General features: G+C 42.2%; 1 protein-coding gene across 2 annotated transcripts in view; it reads right to left on the bottom strand.

Moving 5' to 3' along the window:
• The window catches only part of pnpla7a (patatin-like phospholipase domain containing 7a), a 43,605-nt gene that overhangs the window by 16,640 nt on the left and 4,973 nt on the right, over nucleotides 1–21,992 (bottom strand). For both annotated transcript variants that reach the window (XM_080017903.1, XM_080017904.1), the window contains exons 8-20: nucleotides 21,610–21,769; nucleotides 18,830–18,910; nucleotides 16,925–17,053; nucleotides 16,287–16,367; nucleotides 13,988–14,090; nucleotides 13,164–13,249; nucleotides 11,588–11,743; nucleotides 9,475–9,552; nucleotides 3,375–3,580; nucleotides 3,044–3,175; nucleotides 2,729–2,852; nucleotides 1,648–1,761; nucleotides 1,345–1,411 (exon numbers count right to left, since the gene is read on the bottom strand). In XM_080017903.1, coding sequence (XP_079874029.1) covers nucleotides 1,345–1,411; nucleotides 1,648–1,761; nucleotides 2,729–2,852; nucleotides 3,044–3,175; nucleotides 3,375–3,580; nucleotides 9,475–9,552; nucleotides 11,588–11,743; nucleotides 13,164–13,249; nucleotides 13,988–14,090; nucleotides 16,287–16,367; nucleotides 16,925–17,053; nucleotides 18,830–18,910; nucleotides 21,610–21,769 — 1,517 coding nt within the window. The remainder of the gene's footprint in view (nucleotides 1–1,344; nucleotides 1,412–1,647; nucleotides 1,762–2,728; nucleotides 2,853–3,043; nucleotides 3,176–3,374; nucleotides 3,581–9,474; nucleotides 9,553–11,587; nucleotides 11,744–13,163; nucleotides 13,250–13,987; nucleotides 14,091–16,286; nucleotides 16,368–16,924; nucleotides 17,054–18,829; nucleotides 18,911–21,609; nucleotides 21,770–21,992) is intronic.

The raw sequence follows: 21,992 nt of genomic DNA, 5'->3' as shown, positions 1-21,992 counted from the left end.
TAAGTGTCCAAAGACAGAAAGACAGAAAGAGAGAAAGAGAGAAAGAGAGAAAGGATACTGTAGAAGGTGAGTGATATGGTTTAAAAGATTCAAGAGAGTTTGAGACTAACACCGAGTGGAGGTGTCCTGCTAAAAGACTTTTACTCAAACCTGGCAGCAAGCAAGAAAAGTACTTTCTGCCATAATGTAATAATCAATTGTTTTCCATTTACCAGATACATCAGCCACAACATTAAAACCACTGACAGGTGAAGTGAATAACATTGCTCATCTGGTTCCAATGGCACCAGATGAGCACCAAATGACTTCAACGACTAGTACTACTTCTACTCTCATCATGGTATCTGAGTACTTAATTGTATAACTTTTGAATATTACTTGATTCATTTTCTAGCCAAACATTTTCAAATACAGAAGTTGATGTGTTGGAAGCAGGAAAAATGGGCAAGCGTAAGGATCTGAGCCACTTTGACAAGGACCAAATTGTGATGGCTAGACGACTGGGTCAGAGCATCTTCAAAACGACAGGTCTAGTGGGGTGTTCCCGGTCTGCAGTGGTTAGTACCAACCAAGAGTGGTCCAAGGAAGGACAACCGGTGAACTGGCGACAGGGTCATGGGCTCCCATGGGCTCATTGATGCACGTGGGGAGTGAAGTCCAGCCCGTCTGGTCCAATCCCACAGAAGAGCTACTGTAGCACAGATTGGTGTAAAAGTTAATGCTGCTATGATAGAAAGGTGTCAGAACATAGTGCATCACAGCTTGCTGTGTATGGGACTGTGCCAGACACCACAAGACACCTTCAGAGGTCTTGTGAAGTCAATGCCTCGACAGGTCAGAGCTGTTTCGGTGGCATGAGGGGGAGCTACACAATATCAAGTGGTTATTATTGGTGGTTTTAATGTTATGGCTGATCAGTGTATTGTACTATATACACTTTATTATACAACACAATAACAAGCAAAATAAACAACATTACACCAGTGTAGTGTAGGAATGTAGATGATGATGTGGATAAACTACTAAGTAGCGGATTCATTATTGAGATTAACTATGTTAGACCTCATACTGTGACCCATTTTTTTGTATTTTTTCCTTAATATTTATTTCAATTTAAATTATTCTTTTTTATTTTATACATTTTTCAATTAAGCTGTAAAATTGTGTATTGCAAAATGACAACATTTTCATTGCCTGAAGATATAACTCAGACGAAAGATAAAGGATAATTAAGAATGATCAGCCTCAATGCACGTACAGACATAGAGCCACTCAAACGCACACGCTCTCAAACAGTCACACACACACACACACACACACACACACACACACACACACACACACCTGTCAGGGGTCCGTTCACTTGTCGGAGAATTTTCTGCCCCAGTAAGTGAATCAGCCGGGTGACAACCTGAAATGGAGAGCATTTAAAATGTGATGACATGCTGACTGTCAGAAAGGCCTGCAACCACCATCTAAAGCATCCGTCATATAGATCACCCTCAGCTGGACGGAATTATTATTATTATTTTTTTTATGTATCTTTGTTAGTAGGAATCCAAGAGGGCAAACAAATATTTTAAAATGCAGGTAATTATTTATCTAATATCCATTAGTAAATCAAGACCCCTTGTATGCACGGCCTACCTGGGGGAACTTCCTCTTGATGGAGCTGAGGGCTCCCTCTGGTAGTTTGGCCAGCTCAGAGTCTCGTACTGCATGGACGGTGGTGGCTCTATTCTGATGGGTCAAAGCCTCCACCTGGATGACAGCAGAGAACACAACCGACAAGTTATCTCACAATATGAACTTGGCGATAAAACATAACTGAAATGTTTGGCATTACTTTATAAGCTCGATAGTATCGATATAAGCAACAAGAAGGAATATATTTGCTCATCAATATAAATATTAAGTGATTATTTAGAAAAGAAACAAAAAATGCAAAAACATGGAGCATACTTTTAATCATTATGTTTGGGACTTTCAGAAGTTTGAGGTGTAAAGACTGAAAAGGTACGATAATGTAAAAAAACATAAGATCTCTGCAGCTCATCATGCAGGTGATAAAGATGTCCTGGAGTCTACATTTCCAGTGTGACACTGTAACCAAGCCTTCTCAGTTACGGTAACCATAGCATCCACCCGCCTCTGTATAATTAGAAACATCACTGCAGAAATGGAAGAAAAAGAGGAAGTTTTACGAAGTAATGTGAGAACAGCAGCACTCCTGGTTTTGTTTTTCCACGATGCAACATTCACAGAATATCTCCAGATTCACGTTTATATCCACGTTTAGTTGATTAAATACATGAATTCAGAAAAGAATAATCAAAATGATATATTTATGTTTCTATTTTTTCCAGCTTTTGTTATTGTTTTGGTTAAACATTTTGTGATTCTGCGTCTTAACAGCCATTTTGCGCATCGCATCATTTCTGTTTGACATCTGACAAGGGGTAGAAAATTCCAGCTCCGGAAAGTAAAAATCCTGTCATATTTTTGCTCTCGTACCCACGCACTGATCCAACTGATTTCACTCACGAGTTGTAAAACCTGGTTGCGCCAATTAGCAAATCCAGATGGTTGACTCAAAGCGGCGTGGAGGACTTTCACTTTCTGAACCTGGAATGTTCCACTCTTGCAATCTTACTTTGATGGAATATTTGGGTATAAGCAAATGCTTGGCTTGTATGCGGACCGCCCTTTTGCTGTGTTTTCTCCGTACCACTCCGATGAGGTCGCCCCGGCCATACTCTCCAGTCAGCTCCTTCTTGCCGTCCTCCTTCATGATGACAGAGCGCAGACGTCCACTCAGCACTATAAAAGTGCTGTCTGACTTTTCCCCTTGCCTTAGAGAAAGATACACCCGACACCATGCACATAAATACCTGGAAATGCGTTTCAACGGAAGGGCGAGCAATGCAATTCATATGACGACGAGTGACAAAATGATGATAAAAGGACAGCTCTAAAACCCTTAAGGGGGCAAGAAACTAATAAAAACGTGACAATTGCCGTCACAGGGTAACCTGCAGACTACCTGTAGACAGCCCTTCCAGCCTCCACAGCCATCCAGTCCAGGGCAAAGTCCGTCTGTCTGATAAAAGGGGACATCCTCCTCACAACTGTGTGTGCTACGTTCAACACGACGGTGGGCTCCACGCGCATTATCCTACACAGAATAAAATAAATAAATATAAAGAGAGAGAGAAAACAAATAAGACATAATGGATCTCTCCGGCGATGCATTATGCAAATCTACACTGTACGGCTGTCATCTGAAAATGGATGAAGATAAAGAGTTTTTGTTTTTTTTTGAACGGCAGTGTTCCGATTCTGAGTACACGCTCGCGTCGGACGGTGCGACTGACTCATAGAAGTGGGTTTTGGAGATGGCGAGAAAGCTGCAGTCCCGGAGCGCGCGGACGGTGAAAATGAGAGGCTCTCCGGTCAGGACGGCCAGCTGACCCACGAGCTCCCCGGGGTGGGTCACAAACAGACACGTCTCCTCCTCGCGGTCAATCATCCGCTGGTACACGTGGAGCAGGCCAGAGATCACAAACTGGATGCTCACCTCCTGAGGAATGAATGAGAGAGGGAGGTGTGTAACAAGTGGGTTTATTGAAGGCGTGGATATTTATAGATCATTACACGTGTTTTTGAAATCTGCATTTTTGTTGTGTTTCAACCCCCGGCAGCAGTTTGAGATATAGCTCCACTGTGAGCCCTGAAAGCCGGGAGAGAAATGCACAAGCCGCCGACTTAATGGTCATGACTGAAACGGAGAAAATTAGGCCATCTCATGCTGCGTTCAAAGCCGGGGGGGCGGGATCGTTTTTGGTACAAAAATAAAGAGAGCACCCAGGAGACCGATGAGAGTTACTCCATGCCGTTTGAAAAAGTGCGCATATTACTCTGCCAGGCATCATCAGGATACTGAGAGGACTGAGGAAACAGACCTGAAAATCCCTCACTGCTTACACTGGGAGTGCTTAATACTGTACATCTTGCGGTTACTCAGCATGGGCAATTTAAATACTTTACGTCTAAAACTATTTACTGCCATAACTATGAAAGGAAGAGGCCACGTGACCAGTTGTAGTTCCAGTTTTCCTGGACCTAATTAACAGTCTTTCAATGCACGTTGTCATCCAATGTTTATGATTTGTGTAAATGCTGTTTGTTTCTATGTTTATTTGCCTGACCCATGGTTATCCTCCCCCTCTTGGAGTAGTGATCAGTTGTTTATAGACCCAAACATGATAACTAGTTCTCCAAAGAGGGGGGTTGGTGGTGGTTAAAAAAATAAAGGTAAAATATAGATATATATATATATGTGTGTGTATGTACACACACACACACACACACACACACACACACACACACACACACACACACACACACACACACACACACACACACACACACACACACACACACACACACACACACACACACACACACACACACAACAATATTATTATTATTAGTTTTTGGTTTGTGGCTTGAAATGTAAAAGAATAAACAATTAAAACAAAAAATGTGTAAATCACAATTCATATTTCATGACAGTCATACTGTAATTGTAATGACTTTAGAAGTATTCAGCACCTTAATACGCAATGATGGAGCTTATAATAAGATTCGCGTGAGCTTAAAATGCAATCAAGTTGCCTCGTCATGCCTCGTGCACAGCTATGCAGGCGTTAGCAAAAATGTACGGAGCGTAGAATTACTCCACTTCTCATCCGATTTAAAAGGTCAAAGTGGCAAAAGTGACATTCTCCAGCAAAACCGTAAAATAGACTGACTTTGTTGTATTCAGGAAATCAAGCAAAAAAAATTGCCCCTACCTCAGCATGCGAGGTTGCGTCAATTACAATGGTCCAATCAGAACTGCGGCAAATGACCCAAACGACCCCCGACTACTAACCATCTGCTGCAGTAGAAAAGCAAAACCAAGCCTGCCCTCAGGACTGTTCCAGAAAGGAGGCCTGTGCTCCACAGGACGTAGAAGCAGGCACAACCTTGATCAACTATTTTATAGTTGTTGCTATCTCACACACACACACACACACACACACACACACACACACACACACACACACACACACACACACACACACACACACACACACACACACACACACACACACACACACACACACACACACACACACACACACACACACACACCTCTCCCTTCTCATTCTCCAGTCCCCTAAATCATCCCCTAGATTTACTGATTTCTGTCATCCATCTTCCCTCTCTCATACCTTTCAAATTTATTTTTCCCCCTCCATCCTCATTTTACTCGGCATGGTTTTAATACAAGAGGTTTTAGTTTTAAACGGCGGCACATTTTAAACTGACATGGCCATGCAGGGCGCAGGACTGAAACATTGACATTTGTTAAACTGTGACATTAAAATGTCTTTGAAAGTCTTACACTTCAAACGGGCATGTTCTAGTCTATAATTCTAGGAATCTCCGTCTGTCTGAATGTATTTATGTCCTTTGATTATCTCCACAACCGTTCATTTGATCTACTCTTCCACACATGGCGTGTGTGTCGCTGGGGACCCAAAGACGTGCAGTGTCGAATTTGGTGCAGTTTGGACACGCGACAAGTGTATTTTTAATAAACGAGCAAACAGCGAGCCGCTCTGTACAGCAGGGGCGCTTTGTGACATCATCATCCAGTATATGAGGCACAAGAGGAAGCGCTGGAGATGCGAGCCGAGCGCGGGGCCTGACCTTCAGCGTCACACGTGGCGCGTGGGGAGGACGCCCCTGCGATGCGCCTGGCAGGCCGCCTAAACACGACTAAATCATTGACGAAACAATTGTGAATAAACTTTCAATAAACATGCCAACAGCGAGCCGCTCCGTGCAGCTGGGACGCTTTGTGACATCATCCGATTCCACTAAGCGGGGCGATTTGTGACATCATCATCCAATATGTGAAGCGCGAGACGCACGCTTGGCAAGCGATGCTGCGCGCATTGCTAAAATGAGGGCAGAGGAAGCGCTGGAGACGAGCGCCGGGCGCGTGGGGGTTAGCGGTTATCTGGACAACTGTTCATCCAATCTACTTCACACTTGGCAGATGTGTTTCTGGGGACACGAGGGCATGCGGTGTCGAATTTGGTGCAATTTGGATACACAACATGTAATATTAATACATTTTCAATAAACAGCGAACATCGAGCCAGCGGGGGGCGGGGCTGAGTAATAAAGAGTGTCTTTTCCCCGGTGTGTGACTTTAACTGTCAGTTTCATCTTCCGCTGTGGAACACGGGACTGAATCATTGACTTTTTGTTAAACTGGGCCATTAAAACGCCTTGGAAAGCCTTAAAATTTTGAACAGGCATGCGTGTCATTCCCCGCTGTATGACATTAACTGTCAGTTTCATCTTTCATCATTTTGAACGGGCGTGATAAAGGGCCGAATCGTTGACATTGTGTTAACCCGTGCCGTTCAAACGCCTTAAAACGTCTTGACCGGGCCTGCGCTGGCTGCAAGAATGAGAGGACCGAAAAAGGACGAGCCCAAACAAAGAAGTTAATCTGATCAAATCCAACAAGGTTGTTGTCGATAATAAGTTCTATTACCGCTTCGAAAACAAAACACTCTCTCTCGTCTGGTCTCTCTCAGGTCGAAAAATCAAGCTTTTCCACTCAGCGCCCCCCCGGAGGCCTGGAGCACTTCTGCTGTGTCGACTGGATACGCACTGTTTTTCTGTCGCATTTGTTTTCCTGGTCTGCGTTGTTTTTGACTATGCATCCTTTTCTGTATCTGTTCCTTGCTCACGGTTTGTTTTGGATTTCCTGCAGCACCTTTCCGTTGTCGTATTTGTTTAAGATTTTCGTATGCGTTGAAGCGCCGTCATTTCCGAAGCTGCGGCGCGTTTCTCCGATTTGAGGTGTTTCGGGCCGTTGTCGGCCACTGTTAATTGCCAGATTAAAGAACAAACCGCAGAAACCACAGAAGGGGAGAGACACCGTTTCAGGAAAAAAAAAAAAAGAAGAAGCATGTGTATGTACTTCAAACGTGAAAGACACAATCAGCAATGACTTCACTGAAGAAAGCCAGAGAATGAGTTTGGAATCGTCCCTCGCCTACAGGCCCGAGGGACCGGACCGCCTGTTTTTAAAATCTCAGCAGGCACCAAGGTAATAGTGGACTGCCTGACATGGATCCACAACGTGCCTTTCACTCTCTCACATGATTCTTAGGTTGTTGAAATGATCGCTCGTGAGAATGTTTCTCATGTAAGGCAGATAAGGAGCGTGTGGCTGACGGACTCCGCACACATTTACACATTAGACGTCATGACTGCACCGCGACCCAGGACGGCATGAGGTGGGCCTACTTTGTCACAACAACCATAATAATGTATTTATATTTAATCATCTCAGCCCCAAGGTCGCTGCAATTGTTCCATCATTGACTTGAATTTGATTAAGGAAGGGCGTATGGACGTTGTTTTCTTTGATAAGATAGCACAGGGCCCTGTGCTATCATATTTTTATATCACCCCATACTGTTAATATTATTAATATTATTAACGGGAGAGGGGTGATGTAAAAATATGATCTGCCTTTAGAAGATACTGCTTTATATGAAAGAAAGACTCTGGCCAGAATGGGTTCAATTTTAAATAAACAACACAACACAAATATATAAAAATTGGGCGGATGCTTGACAGTTTTCCTTTAAGTTATAATGTGCTGCGTTTGTCCCCAGCCTGAAAGTGGTAAACAACAGTGTTTGCAATATTTTTTACGATTGCGATTTCAAAGGAAATCACAATAGATAAGAGCAAAGATCGCAATTTACCACTGTAGCCTGCCACTAACAGATCTAATGGTCATTAGCCCACACATATTGACTGCAATTGAAATTTAAATCTAGCTCTTGATTATCGTTGCTTAAGTAAACGGTGATTGAAAAAAACAAAAACAAAAAACAAAAAAAAACACACGAGCACTGAGAGCAGCTTTATAATTAATCTAAAGGACACGAAGGATGGAACAACCGCACTACAACAGAGGGGGAAACTCCATGACCCTGGTCCATCAAGAGCTGACGTTCTTTTCAAAAGGAAATCAGTTGCAAGCAAAAACAACGCGTTCAGCTGAAGATCAAAATATTTCCTATCACCTTGCTTAAGAAGAGTGTAACGACTCTGAGGCAGAGACCAATTCAGCGAGCTGAACTGAGCAGCCAAACGGATTATTTGAGACGCGTGGATTTTTATCGACTCTTTTACTCCTATTGACTCACTATTGCACTAATTGCCTGTATATTTTGGCTGTTTTTTTTGGCTCTGAAGTGTCAGCTCCCTTTCGCTTACATTCCCCCCTTTCTAAATTGTGATGGGAAAAGCCAGCGCATATCCTATCCTGACCTTGGATTAAAGGATAGGTTTGACATTTTTCCCCAACCGAGGCCTTGTTTTGTGGCAATTTACAAAATGTCTGATTGTGCCTCGAGAAAAGAGAAGATTAAATAAAACCCATTTAATGTAAATAGTGCTAATACAACTTGTTTCCTCCAATATTTACACACACACACACACACACACACACACACACACACACACACACACACACACACACACACACACACACACACACACACACACACACACACACACACACACACACACACACACACACACGACTCCCCCGCAACAAATTGACTCGATGGGAAAACTCTCAGATATACTGTATGAAGAACAGAGAGTTGAGATAATGATTAAGCTGTTTAATTATAGATTCCAATTTTGGTTCTCACATTTATCAGATGAATAAGCAGGGCCCCAGATGGCAAGTAAAACACTCGCCAGTGTGACAAGTAAAAAAATCTGTTCATTAGTAGTGATGCAGCAGAATGAAAAAGCTCAACTGAGGCAGGGGCTAAATTTCAACGAAACACAGGTGAATATTGCATGCCGAATACCAAGACACCAAACTATATATATATATATATATATATATATATATATATATATATATATATATATATATATATATATATATATATATATATATATATATATATAAAATATTTCACAATCGTTTTTGTACAAATACATTTAAAACGCACTTTTTGCTCTTGCTGTATCCGTTTAAATTCACAGAAAATCACCAACATAAGGTGGATGAAAAACAACCTTTTGTGGAGAAAATCATTTCACACCACCATGTCATGGTTTTGAGCACAGATATACCAGGTTTAACATTCGGCCGGCCAAATATCGACCTTGGTGTTTTTGGGGTGAGAGAAATACTTGGGTGCACCCATAATATTAGCCAACGCGCCAATTCACGGTGAGATCATCGTTACACTGAACTAACTGAAGATGTCTGCCCCAAAAGGCCACCAGTGCAAGTAGAAGTGTGTATGGAAAGGCGTGGGGAAGGCAGAACATAAAGATATACCATATATACAAATCCCATACCTGATCTCCCTGACGAGCCACCACAGATCCTGCCTCCACATGGTGGAGGGTCACTTTACCTTCTAACAGAGTGGGGTCCTGGGGAAGAAAATAATATATTTAATTTAGCATTGGTAATTATTTGATTGATTCTAGAGAAATTATATGATAAATTCTCATTAAAAAAAAAAAAAAAAAAAAAAAAAAACACAGACACAAAACCTTCCTCAAAAGGACTCAATGCCATAAATCAAATTGTGGTAATACATTAACTTTAAAATTATGTTGGTATTGGAACTGGGTTTACTAAGCCCCAAATTAAACCACCAATATCAGACATGGCAGTGAGACTAGAGATGCACCTATGGCAATTTTCTTGGCCGATTCGATTTCTGATTTTCTTCTTTTTTTTTTTCTTTTTTAAGTCTGACCTGCCAATTCCAATTTTGGCCGATTCCAATTTTCATTCAATTGTTTGTTCTTAATAAAACATTGACTATTACATAACTTTTACGTTACATTACAAATACCTTTCCAATCATTTTGAGGTTATATCCCTGATCGGATAAATCAAATTCTCTTTTCATTTGGTCGTTCTGCTGTACAGCAATGACAAATACATTGTGTGATCTGATCACGCTCACGTGATAGGACAGCTACACATATGCAACACCGTTGCAATTTTCGGCTACCACAAGAGTGAGATTATTATTCAGTATGGAAGAAAAAAACTGTCCCTGAGTTCAAATAAAATAAAATAAAAAATACAACATGGAACAGTCACTGAGTTCCAATAAAATAGAATATGAACTGTCAACAAGCCAAATTATAACTCAACCTGTAACTCTCACTGAGTTTTAGTAGGACAACATATAACTAAACTGGAAATGACCCGTTCAAACTTCAAATGAAAGTCTCTTTCACTTTTGAAGTGAAAATATACCTTTCTATTATATTTATATGATACTTGCCATTCCAAAATAAATTGCTATCATTCCAAAATAAATGTAATAAATACAGTACAGCTGCAAGCAGCAATACACAGGGTCCTGTTCGGTCACGTATTACAGGTTTCCGAGGTTCCGTAAAACACATCGTATTGCACTTTTGTCAATGGATGTTCCTCTTGTTGAGTTTAAATGTCCCTCAAGAACGCTGTTTCAACAATTAACATCGCTCCGAAAACAAAAGAAAGGGAAGTTTCCTCCAAAGGTTCTGAGAACTTCCTGTGGTGAGAAAACGGCTTCCATGACCAATTATAGTTTTCGGGGGTTTTGTGAAACGCAGCACGAGGTACATTTTCCCGAATTTCCATCAAACGCAGCCTCCGTCTCTGCGTACTGCAGCTGTCGTGTTCCGGAGACTTTTAGCCCCGAAAAACACCAGGGAGATTAAAAATGAAAGTAATGTGCGCGCTGGAAGTTGACTGGAAGTCCTCCTACACTCACCGTGCATTAAAACGACTGAATCACATCGAACGACTCGTTTTACTGAGCGACTCGTCAAGAACAGAGTCTCGTAAAAAGAGTCGAACCATACATCACGAGCGGCACACATGACATCCACTGTAGTGACAGAGATAGATTCTGCACACTTTTTAAATATTGTAAGGGGATTTTCTTTTCCATTTTCTTTCTTTCTTTCTCTCTTTTTTAAGTGTCAACTAAGCAATTACATTTCATAAGATTGGTACCGGTTTTGAGTATCGTAGCATTTTTAAAAGCACGAGTACGTGAGCGCTGTATCGGCCGTTTAAATTTGACCGGCACAGAATGGGATACATCTGATACACTGGTCAGGCGGTCACCGATCGTGGCCCATCAAGCTGGACGATCCCGGTCACCGGCCAATTGATCGGTGCATCTCTAAAGCGACCCTCTGGAATTACCGATTCCGAGCACAATGATGGCGACCGTGGGGTTGGTGCGGACCAGTTTTTTGACCAGTCACTCGCCCGACTGGGCCAGTATTGCTAATAAGTTCTATAGCATTACTGCGGATGAAGATGTAGGAACAGTATTGGTCGGAATGTTGATTTTCCAGGTATTCTAAAACTTAAATTGCAATCTAGTACATTAAGCACTTAAAGGACCTTGAGTGAACCCCGTTATTAATCTGTTGCCCCCTCCCTCACCTGCAGTTGGATGATTCCCAGCAGGTCCTTCTTAGCCGCCTGGAAGACGGCGCTGACCTTGCTCCTGTGGATGGCCTCAGATCGCCCCCCGCTGTCTGTGTAGTGAATCACAGCCGAGGGGGTTTGCTGCATCGTCACGCTCTTCTTCAGGATGGACTACAGTGGCAGAGCAAGGGACGGAGGGTGATCGTCGAGGCGGTGTTGAAAGAACAGATCTGTCAACTATTCATGGGGTGTTTGCAGGTTTCAGAGAGTTCAATTTATGCCACGGGCACCCTACAGGACTTTCAAAGTCGTCAGATCGGCTGTACTGTTCACACTACACAACTTTCTGTCTTTCACCAGGAGGAATCCCCGATGAGTCTGCCGGGTCTCCAAACACAAAAACACATGCGAGAAGTGACACCGGAAATGACGCGATACCGTGCGCGGGACAGGATAAAAAAAATTTTTGTCCATTCTTGATCACTGTAAAAAAAATATAAATATAAATAAAGCAATATTTTAATAACAAATATATAAAAACCGTGAGAAGAAATTTTAAATAGGTGTGTTGTGTTTCTAGCTGCTGCTCCGTGCACTCCCATCTCTCCTTCTCGATTCCCCAGCCCCAACCCCACCCTGTGTCTGCTCTAATTGGCTGTAGCTCGTGGCGTCACTTCCGACTCGACCCCGACGGTGAGGGGAAAATCAGCCCAGAATCATGTAGTCCGAACTCCGCATTAATTGTTGACAAAGAATTTGAATTAAATTTTAAGAAATGTTTTGGACGAATCACCTCTCTCCTATTGAATTAAGTATCTCAAGTAAAGCCTGAAATATACTTCTGCGCCCTTGATGCGTAAAAGTACTGCCGTGGCCGAGGTGCCTATGGTGGAGGTGCCTGTGGCAGTGCTAGCACTTTTGGTTCTGCGTCATTGATGTCATCCTGATGTAAGTCAGGATTTTGCAGTCAAATAAAAACTCTTAATAAATCCACAGTAATGAATGATGGAAGACAAGTTCAGTTGGAAGGTGTTTCAATACAGAGAAAAAAAAATCACCAAGTGTCCAATATTAAGAAGTAGCACGCTGGGTTATAAAAGTAAAGTGCTTCAGTCTTAAGGACACTTGAAGTGATTCAAGTGGACAGATCACAGTCCTTGCGCCCTACGTACATTTTTGCCTGAGAACCCTCTGTGCGCTACGTTCGTGTGTGCGCTGGTCCTGTTTGCATGTAGCCATAGCATGTAGGTGGAGGAACATGAATCCAGGGGGAGAAGTGGTCGCCTGTGACAACAGTCATTATTAACAGATAGCGGTCTCTATTCAGAAAAATTAAATAAAAAAGTGACTGCTGATTGCCCAATCAGAATCAAGCATGCCACAGAGCTGCGTGATAAGACTTGCATGTGTGCAAAAAAACAAAACAGAAAAGAGACTATTAAGGGATTATGTTGAGCAGCATCATTGATGCGTTTAGATGGGTACAGGTAAACCTCCAACGCAGTAAAGCTTTTGGACAACGTAAGAGCTCACTAGATTGAGGAGGGCAGAAAAGGAGGAGGAGTGGTTGGTGTGATTTAAAAGCACATACCTTATAATTAACAGGACTGGCCGGTGGGTCATCTGTGGTGACTCTGGTCCGCTCGTACGTCCTGTTCAGGTCGTTCCCTGTAACCGCTGATGGGGAAGGATGGTTAAGGAGAAAACGTCTGGGTGGATGGTAAATTACACTCGGGCATTTCCTGCACATTCATACACGACGCGCCACTCAAAGAGCTTTACGTTAATAGAAGGCAATCTAATAATAATAATTTAAAAAAACAAACAAACAAGCACACAAAATGCTTTCAATAAAAACAAGTAAATCTTATACGCAATTTCAGATTTGGTCAATTTGGAAATTGAAGGATCATGGTCGTTCCATCAGCATATAATTGTCAATCAATATTTGTCTTGAACAATTGGTCTTCAATTATTAGTCTAAGCAATTCTCAAATAAGTCTCAGAATAACTAGACGAGTACTTATCAAAAGCAACTCGCAGCATCATAAATGTCTGCTGGAGAAAAATTTGATGGTGTTGAATAGTGATGTTGTAGTAGTTGCATACCGAGCTGTGCTGGCAATGAGTACAGAGGGGGAAGGAGTAACAGCATAAACATATACTGTAGTACAGTGTGGTGTGTCGCCACAGCACCCTCTACTGGTTGAACCTGGCACAAAGCGTGCACAGAGGGGCGCTGGATTGGACGTCGATGAGTACTTTCGGTGGCTCCGCACACGCGCACGCGCGCACGCACGCACGCACGCACACACGCACGCACGCACGCACACACACACACACACTTAGCATTTTTATAAAAATTGTGCAGTGAGTAGGGGGATTACTCTTTGACTCGGTCAGTGAATCTCTGACCTGTTTCTGTGAGGGACTCACAGTCCGGACGGCGGGTGACTTTTCCAGGACTCGACTCTCCGAGCACCGTGCTCACATTGGACAGAGGCACCGCCTGACGCTCCTGTTAACCACGCAACACATGACAGAGAATGAATAAACCGGGAAACACTTGCCTCAACACAAGGAGGAGTCGTATTAAAGTCTTCTAAAGGAGTCTTCTGATCAATGTCATCTACAATCTTTGCTTTGTGCAAAAAAGCAGCCGCGTTGTTCCAAGACTCCTTGAGAATCCCACTCCCTCCCATACCCACACAAAACGGAACAGCAACAGGTGATGGAGGAGAGAAATAAGAGCCACAGGCAGCTGAAGCAGAGAACCGAGCATGTGTTTATTTTAGACGTGAGGCAAATTCAATCGAATTCAATTTGCATGAAGCAAATCAAATTTTTTCTTTTTTTTATGAAAAATGTAATATCTCCAGTTTTGGGGGATATTCCGAACATATATTATTAGGTAGTTATTACACAATGCTGCTTCTTCATTGGTAGCGGTGGGTGGAGTAGACTGAAAATCGGCTGAGATGCTGCATGGTGCAGCTTTTAAAGACACGACAACAGAAAAAAGTCAGCACAACAAAATAAGGCGCACGCAGCTGTAAGACCAGCGTGACGAAGCCCAGCTCCTATGAAAACTAAACAGACCCCTGACGTCAGAACGACGATCCGAACACCTCACTGCTCCGTGAAGCAGCCGTGGGCCGTTCGGACCGCCGTAGCGTCGCCGTCGCACCGACCTGCCACTTGCGTCAGGAATAATGAGAGGAAATGCTGGGTAAACAACCCCTTCGCCAGGACCTCCCGCGTGTCCCATACCTGCGTCTCACGCCCTGTTCCCCCTGTGTTGTTCCAGGTAACGTTCTGGGGGTTTTGTTTTTCCAGTCCCGCCCAACAATAGCATTGTGCGTTCAAAGCACCTCGGGAGCCCGTGAAAATAAATAAGCTCCGACTCAAAAACAAAAACGACGGAACAGGCTTTTCAACGGTCATGCACCTCAGGAAATAACTCCATCCTCAAGTAACAAACTTGTACTTTCATTTCTTGTACCGGCTACCTGTTTACAGTATATTGGGCTGACAAGTTAACATAAGCAGCTGTACGAGTGCTACTCCCTGCTAACTTCTGTTTATAGATGTTCGTACATACAGTATATTTCATTTCCTTTTTTTTCTTGGCTCTTTCGACTCCCGCATCTAAATTTCCTGCCGGGAATCCACAAGTGTTACCTTAATTATATTTAGCGCAGACAATTAGAATATTTCAACATCAATTTGAGCATGTGCTGTAATGACATCGTGAAGGCTGTGGTGTCGGTAAATTACTCAAATCGGTAATGTCATCAGTGCCCCCCCCCCTCACGCGTGCCTCAGAGTTAAAGACAAGTTCGTTAAGTCGTCTGTTTTAATCCGCCCAAAAAGACGTTGTAATAGATTCGCAAGATAACAATCTGACCTGACTCCACCTCTCCCTGTTTGTTTTCGTTCAGAGCTTGTGCTCAAATTCACCCAATTGAGCACAGACTGCATCGAAACAGAGACGGCAGGTTATAGTTTGTCAATATTTAGCTTATTGAATAACTGTAATCAGACCAGATGGGGTATTCGGCTCATTGGTTAATTAATAATAACTGTCACTTTTTATAGATAGTATCACTATTAAGAAGTTATTTTAGTTAAATGACACTACGCATGTCTACCGGTACCATCCCTGCTTTATTCTACAGCCGCTGCCAATTCCACCAATGACAGAGGGCTTTGAGGTGTGTAGTGATAAAAATGATCTTAAATTAGTGAAATAGAGTTTATTAGTTAAGAGTATTTGATATTTACAGCAAAGTGTTAGAAAATACAATTGAGTTAAAATCCTTGGCGGAAAATTAGATTAAGAAAAAAAATTAAATGCTGTAGGGAAGGGCACATATTTACAGGGAACGCTTACTTTCTACAGCGAAGGAGAAAATGAAATACAACACATGGTCCTGAAATATAGGTCCAAAACCGCCCTAAAGATAGCAAAAGACTATAAATTCAACAGGAAGTGAGTTAAAAAAAAAAAAAATGCTGTGCTCTCAATTAACCAGAGAGGGGCTGGGGTTATTCATTTAATTAATGGAGAACAGAATGACAGGGTGATTAATGTTGTGTGAAATTAGCTTGTGTGGTTTTTTTTTGTGAGAGTGTGCATGTTGATCTGCTTGTCTGTGGATACGCGATTGAAAGTAGAAGCATGGAACCGTGCGTGCGTGCGCTTCCCGCCTACCGCATTGAAGAGCTCCGTTGTTAGGCCCAAGTAGTTATGCAATGCCGAGAAGGTGACTCTCTGGAGGCGCACCATGATTATCTGGAACACACACACACACACACACACACACACACACACACACACACACACACACACACACACACACACACACACACACACACACACACACACACACACACACACACACACACACACACACACACACACACCAAGTCAAACACTGAGGCAAGCACAGCAGCAAGTGTAGTAAACACTGGAATTTTAGTACAACTGTCTCTGCCCACAAAGCAGTGTTTCCCAAAGTGGGGGGCCCAGCGGTATTGCAGGCGGGATGAAGGAAATTGGCCAAGGGTTCATTATGTGGAGAGGAACTCATGTTGATAATTTAATAAATCCTGTATTATACAGATTCATCTGAATTAAATAATATATTAATACACTTAGTTTCTGTTATCCCCAAATGCTGACAGGAACTAACAATGTTATTATTAAAAAAAATAATAATAAATTATAAAGTTTACTGTGACTTTGTTAGTTTTTTCCCCGTTATTAAAAAGGATTAAATAAAAATAAATAAATAAAACAACATACATACAAACAAAGCTTAAATGCATGCCGGTTGCTCGGAGAGTTACCTGTATGACGCGCACAAGAGTTTCTGGATACTTCTCAAACACTGACTGAAAGGCTGTGGCGGGCAATCGCAGGATGGTTGAGCGTGACGCCGCCCGTGCAGAGACAGTCTTGTATGGGGCAGGATAACCCTGAAGATTGCAGGAACATGAGGGTCAGGAAAGAGGTAATATAGCAAATATATAAAGAGGTGGTCAGGGCCATTAGCTCCATCTGCATCTGTAAACGGCAGTTTTGATCCAGCGTTGTACCACTGTCACGGCTACAGTTATTTTGTGTTGTGATCGGTAGGACTGCCCCCGACTTAAGATCTTCCTAGTCGACTAGTAGTCATCAGCTCATGCTATTAGTCGACTAGTCGTGGCACGCTTATGATATTAATTTAATTATTTAAATATATATTATTGGGGCATAAGAAAAAGGTTTGAGTTCCAGGGCTGAGAAAAAATGTTATAACGAACAATGTTAACACCGTGCTACATTACAGATTAATACAAAACCTCATAACCAACCTTTAAAATATCAATTTAATTAACAAACGCTGCGCGCACACATGAAGCGAGCTGCCTGTTGATTACTGGCAAAAGCCGCTCTTCAAAAGATGCAATTATTCTTCCGAATATGTCGGAACAACCGGCAAGGAGATTGAACGTTTATTTTTGTTAACATTTATTTCAACCAGTCACACAGGTTTTAAGGTTCATTTTGACAAGGCGCAGCTCCTGAGGGGCGTGCGCAATTAGCCGACTGGTCGATTAAACACTGCTACTCTCGCTAGTTGGCACCAAAAATGCCAGTAGGTTAAACTAATTAGGCCACATTATTACTTCATTAATGTACACATTTAAATTACATATTGACAACATTTGCACTGAAATGTGGCGTACAGAAGATCATTTTCCGGGACACAAACTCAGTTACTAGCTGCACCTTCCCTGTCCCCAGCTGGTTCTCCGTCCGATTGGAGCCCCTTGGGGCTTGGGCATAACCACCTGCCCGCCTTCGCCCGGTCTGTCGGGGAAGTGGAGCTGCTTCATAGCAAGAAGGTCCTGGGTTCGATTCCCGCCTGGGGTGCTTTTGGCACCGTGCTCCGGGCAGGTTATCTCCCAAATAGGAGCCTTTCTGTGTGGAGTTTGCATGTTCTCTGTGTGCTCACATGGGGTTTCCTCCACCTAACAGTATCATTAAGGAACCCTACAAAAAACATGCACACATCATCGTCTGACCAGCGATGGACACTCTTTACCCCCCTGGGCGCGTCGACGAATGCTGCCCACTGCTCCTGGCTGTCCCCCCGGAGGAAGGCCAAGCCAGGATGGGTTAAACGCAGAGGCCTCATTTCACCGGCCACCATCCAAAGTATGTGCATGTGTTGTAGTGTGGCGTGTTGCGTGATAATTAAAGATTCTTCTTCTTCTTCTTAACTATGCCAGGGTATGCCAGGGTTGGTGAATGTTAAATGGTTATTGAAGAACGTGATTAACGGCTTCAAATGGCTCTTATAATATATGCAATATTTTTATAATATACAAACGATTTTTTCTGACTTTTGGACAAGTCAACTAGTATATGTTTAAAGTTAGGTTTAAATGTCAGGGAAATCAGTTGTTAGGACCATCCCTACTTCCAAAGGGAGAGATTTTTCCACCGACCAACCAACAAAAAAATCGGTCATCTAAGACTCTTCTCGTCAACTAACGTTTGGGGGCAGCCCTAGGGATCGATGATAAGAAGGCAATTCAGGATACGACAGTTTCCATTTGAACGTCTCAGACTGTCCAAATGAAGGGAAACAAAAGCCCGGTGGAGGAGGAGGTGGGGACAAAAGCATTCAGAAACAGAGCAGAGGAGGACACAGTCAGGGGAGGGAGCCCGATGCATAGATAGGAGGGAAATAAGACACTCACGGTGATGATGTCCAGAATACTAAGCAAGCTGTGGACGCTGTCGCCCGGCAGCACTTCCTTCACCACCGGATCTGTGCCATCCTGGAACGCAAATAAACACAAGCACATGCAAATAAATACATAACTGAACAATAATGTCATTCAAGCGTCGCGTTTGTTGTACACTGGTGGAAAATCTCATTACACTAAATGTGTGCACATTTGGGTAACAATGTGAAGGATAAACCTTCCTCAGTGACAGTAAGCGGATTCAGACCTGCCAACTTGTGGGAAAATATTTTGAGTACCACACTCGTGTAACAGGGGGTCTCCGTGACGTTTGAGCTACTGCAGCTAAACGACTCCATTAGTTATTTGTGCCGTAGTCCTCTCGTGATGAGACTCATCACATCGTATGCGTGTCACTACTGCTAACTATATAAAGTCATTTATCACATTAGGATATAGCCCTTGAAATGCATCATGAGGTAAAGTTACCGAACATGTTTACCAACTACAGATGTACCGATTGCAATTTTCTTGGCTGATATAGATACCCGATTTTTTATTATTATTTTTTTTTTATTATTTAAGTCTGACCCGCAGATTCCGATATCTGATCTGCTGTACGTTGATGACAAATACATCCTGTGATCTGACCGGGAGCAGCCAAAAGAAAAAGATTTGCTATGGAACAATAATAGAAAATTAAACTGTCACTGAGTTCCAATAAAATAGAATATGGACAGTCTTTTCATTATAATTTAACCTGTAACTCTCACTGAGTTTTAGTAAGACACAACATATAACTAACATGGAAATGTCCAGTTCAAACTACAAATTAAAGTCTTTCACTTCAAGTGCAAATATACATTTATATTATATTCATATTGTACTTTGAAAATAAATTGCAATCATTACAAAAAAATAAACAATAATAATAAATGGCCGACTCTTGCTCTCGCTCAGTGGAAGTCCTCGTTCGCTCACCATGCATTAAACCAACTGAATCAAATCGAGCGACCCGTTCTACTGAGTGACTTGGCAACAACCGAGTCTCAAAAAAACAGTCGAACTTCTCATCACAATCGGAGCTCCGCTGTGACAGCAGTAGATACGCAGTCAGCACAATTTTAGAATATTCTCAGGCGATGAATAAATAATTTATCTAATCTTCCCGTTTACCTTGATGCACCTATGTTAACATGACAGCACATTTTTGTGCTTTATGATTACTCTCCCACTTCCTATTTTACCTCAGAAATGCAGCATTACACCTGGGTGGATAATAAAGCACCGCTCAGTGAGCTGCGTATCAGCGGATGTTGAGTGAGAGGAGAGGGAGGGGAGGGGTTACAGAACCACAGGTCAAAGCATCTGGTACAATCTCAGGGATGTCGTTTAAATACCCAATAAATGTAAGCTATTGTTTTGTATTCATTGATGTCATTAAATTACAATTAAATAAATAAAATAATAAATAAATGTGTGTGTGTATATATATATATATATATATATATATATATATATATATATATATATATATTGCGTAGTTTCAGCTGGCATATCATACCTGCTTATTTTGACGAAGAGTTGCATAGTTGGAACACAAAATGGGTGCCGGTCGGCAGTTCTGCAGATTCGTACTGGAGGCCCCGATGCGGATTAAGAAATGTCACCCATGAACATTCCATCGCGCACTGGGCTTTGTTCCCATCAAGAATCCGTACCATAGATAAGGGTTCTGAGAAAATAATTTTATGTGCCCTACGAACTCAGACTTTACTTAAGTCTTCACGGTGACAGCAGAGATCCATAGAGAATATTATTATTAAGAACAACAAATAAAAATAAGTAATAAGTATCATCATCATCATAATCACGAATAACGAGCAGAAGAGACATATGCTACACAATCTAACCAATAGGGCCGTTGAGGGCCGGAGCTTTCTATAGGCAAGATAGGCAGCCACCTAGCGTGCCATCCCGGGGGGAGGGCGTGGCACGGAAAGGGAGCAACGGGGCATGGGCCCTAATGGAACGAAACAAGTGCATATGGAACTAAATGGGGACACTTTCTCCGTGCCCCCCCCCCATAGCGATTGTTTTAACCCTCGGCACCGCCCCCCAGTGAGACCCGGTGCTCCAGCCCGGGCCTCGAAGCGGCATCTGCTGCTGGCAGAGCTCAGAACACCCGTAGAGTCCGTAAGGAGCCTCTTCCAGGATAATGTCTGTTTGTGCGCAACGTTTTTATAAAAAAAATGTTATTTTCTGCTAAAACACTGCAAAACACCAAGCATGGAACAACCACCATGCTTGATGTTAAATAAATGACTCAATATTCTACTATGATTGAAGGTTTTTCTATTTACGATTCAATAATTAAATAATAATTAAAAAGATTTTTCGTATCAATTTATGCATCACTTCTTCTATTGTCATCATAACACGTAGCAGTTTATATGTTGACTCTAGCTATTTTTGTGTTGGTCACACTATAGAATGATTTATTGCTTGTGTTAAGTGAATAATACATAAGTTAAGGAACTAAAAAAAATTAAAAAATCAAAAATAAACACAAAAACAAATAAATAGATAGATAGATAGATAGATAGATAAATCACATGCGAAATTGCAATATTGGTCTAAATAATACCGAAAAATAATAATGAAAAATAAAAAAATTGCAATTCAATTATTTTCCCAAATCATTCAGCCCTAATTTCTAGCATGAATCACATATTTGAACTTCAAAGAAAACACTTGAGCATGAAATGAGATTAAGTCAGCAGTTTACGTACAGTCTCGTGAATGCAGAGCTCCAGTCGTCCATCTTGGACTACATAGATGCTGTCATCATCGTCTCCCGGCCTGAAGAGCCCCTCTCCCTCCTGCAGCTCAATAAACACCATGTGGCGGCAAAGCTCCAAGAAGAGGGGCTTCTCAAAGTGACCCAGCACTCTAAGGAACAGTGGATAAGCATAGGCCATATATAGTGCGGTAATAACTATTACATTGTGGCCTGATAGCAATAAACCAAAAAACTATCTTTTCGCCACATCCTAAAATAATATTCCTCCATCAAAATGTCATGGGAATTTCAAAACAGTGAAATGGTAGGGCTGCTCTCCAGGTGTGTGTGTGTGTGTGTGTGTGTGTGTGTGTGTGTGTGTGTGTGTGTGTG

This window comes from Zeus faber (assembly GCF_960531495.2).
Source record: "Zeus faber genome assembly, chromosome: 17".
In the NCBI taxonomy this organism is placed as follows: Eukaryota; Metazoa; Chordata; class Actinopteri; order Zeiformes; family Zeidae; genus Zeus; species Zeus faber.
The sequence above is the reverse complement of the archived record's forward strand: the minus strand, read 5'-3'. Positions and strand labels throughout refer to the sequence as shown.